The 2,158-nt window shown below is 32.4% G+C and overlaps 1 protein-coding gene across 1 annotated transcript in view; it reads right to left on the bottom strand.

Moving 5' to 3' along the window:
• Nucleotides 1-1,985: 1,985 nt before the first annotated feature.
• Nucleotides 1,986-2,158, bottom strand: part of LOC146992373 (homeobox protein Nkx-2.5-like) — a 4,277-nt gene continuing 4,104 nt past the window's right edge. Inside the window, exon 3 of the mRNA XM_085788507.1 lies at nucleotides 1,986-2,008. Coding sequence (XP_085644633.1) covers nucleotides 1,986-2,008 — 23 coding nt within the window. The remainder of the gene's footprint in view (nucleotides 2,009-2,158) is intronic.

Below are 2,158 nucleotides of genomic sequence, written 5' to 3' on the forward strand. Positions count from 1 at the left end.
GAAGGTGTCACAGAATCAAAACGCAGCGCGGATCTTAAATTCTTGGATTTATTATTTGAATAGATGTGAAATAGACTAAAACAATTCTCTGTTGAACCAAAAAAAGAAACAATTCAGATTTCAAATCTCTCCATGGACTAAAAATATAGCATGTTAAAAACAAACATTAAAAAAAAAAAAAAGTCCGGTTGAGGAGCACCGACCTTTGCTCGGACCTCCTCCCCGCTTTAGGCGCACTGATTTGGGGCTGGGACAAGGTGAAGCAGCCGCAGGTGAATCCAGACTTGAACCGGTTTTATAACTCAGCGCTTCTGAGACAAATTGTCTTTTTAAAAGGTTTGTGCAGAAGCTCCATTAGAAAAATAAAGAAAAGCGACACCAGTTCTTGTTCTGGCTGTGAGGTGAGGTGAGGTTGCACTGCAAAAACTCAAAATGTTACCAAGAATAGGTTGTCTTATTTCTAGTCAAAACAAATTTCATTATACCTAAAATAAGTATATTTATACATATACATACAGTTATACATAAAAAGTAGCTTGTTTTTTTTAACACTTTTTATATTACTTATTTCAAGCCTATTTTCACATGAAATAGTGGAGCAAGTTTTTCTTTCTTATTACAAGCACAAAAAACTTCCTTTCACTGGCAGATTTTTCTACTTATTTCAAGTGAAAATTAGTTTGAAACAAGTGAAAATTATCTAAAAAAGAGTCTTATTCTAAGCAGAAAGAGATTAGTTTTGACTAGAAATGAGACATTTTGATAAGAAATATGACAAATATTCTTGCAAAGATTTTGAGTTTTTGCAGTGTAGGTGGATGGGAGGGGGGTGGAGGGGTGCCAAGAATATTTGTCTTATTTCTAGTCAAAATGTAATTTCTAGTCAAAACAAATCTCATTATACCTAAAATATGTATATTTATACATATAGCCTACATACATAGTTAGCTTGTTGTTAGCTTTTTGAAAAATCTGATAGTGCAAGTTTTTCTTTCTTATTACAAGCACAAAAAACTTGCTTTCACTTCTCTTGAAACAAGTGGAAATGGGTTTTATGCTTACATTATTGGACCAACTGATTAATCCAGATGTGCCTGACCATTGTTTTGAGGTCAGACACACCTGGATTAATCAATTGGTCCAATAATGTAAAACAGGAAATAAACGAGCTGGCTTATTTCAGGAAGTAGTGGAGCTGTGCATAAAGCAAATTATCTAAAAACAAGTCAATTTTTAAGGTGAAGAGTCTTATTTCAAGTGAAAAGAGTTTAGTTTTGACTAGAAATGAGACATTTTGATAAGAAATAAAACAAATATACTTGCATAGATTTTGAGTTTTTGCAGTGTAGGGGGGTGGGAGCCCCTGGGGGGTGCCAAGAATATTTGTCTTATTTCTAGTCCAAATGTCATTTCTAGTCAAAACAAATCTCATTATACCTAAAATATGTATATTTATACATATACATTCACAGTTATGCATAAAAAGTACTTATTTCAAGCCTATTTTTTAGAAAAATCTGATAGTGGATCAAGTTTTTCTTTCTTATTACAAGCACAAAAAACTTGCTTTCACTTCTCTTGAAACAAATGATCTAAAAACAAGTCAATTTTTAGGTGAAGAGTCTTATTTCAAGCAGAAAGAGATTAGTTTTGACTAGAAATGAGACATTTTGATAAGAAATAAGACAAATATCCTTGCAAAGATTCTGAGTTTTTGCAGTGTAAGGGGATGGGAGGGGTGGGTGGGTTGGGTGCCAAGAATATTTGTCTTATTTCTAGTCAAAATGTAATTTCTAGTCAAAACAAATCTCATTCTACCTAAAATATGTATATTTATACATATACATACATAGTTACACATAAAAAGTAGCTTGTTTTTAACACTTTTTTTTAAAACTTCTTTCAAGCATATTTTCACTTGAAATAGAAAAATCTGATAGTGGATCAAGTTTTTCTTTCTTATTACAAGCACAAAAAACTTGCTTTCACTTCTCTTGAAACAAATGATCTAAAAACAAGTCAATTTTTAGATGAAGAGTCTTATTTTAAGCGGAAAGAGATTAGTTTTGACTAGAAATGAGACATTTTGACAAGAAATAAGACAAATATTCTTGCAAAGAGTTTGAGTTTTTGCAGTGTAGGGGGGTGGGAGGGGGGT

Source organism: Trachurus japonicus, chromosome 1 (assembly GCF_045865225.1).
Source record: "Trachurus japonicus isolate A0001 chromosome 1, Traja_1.0".
NCBI classification, from domain to species: domain Eukaryota; kingdom Metazoa; phylum Chordata; class Actinopteri; order Carangiformes; family Carangidae; genus Trachurus; species Trachurus japonicus.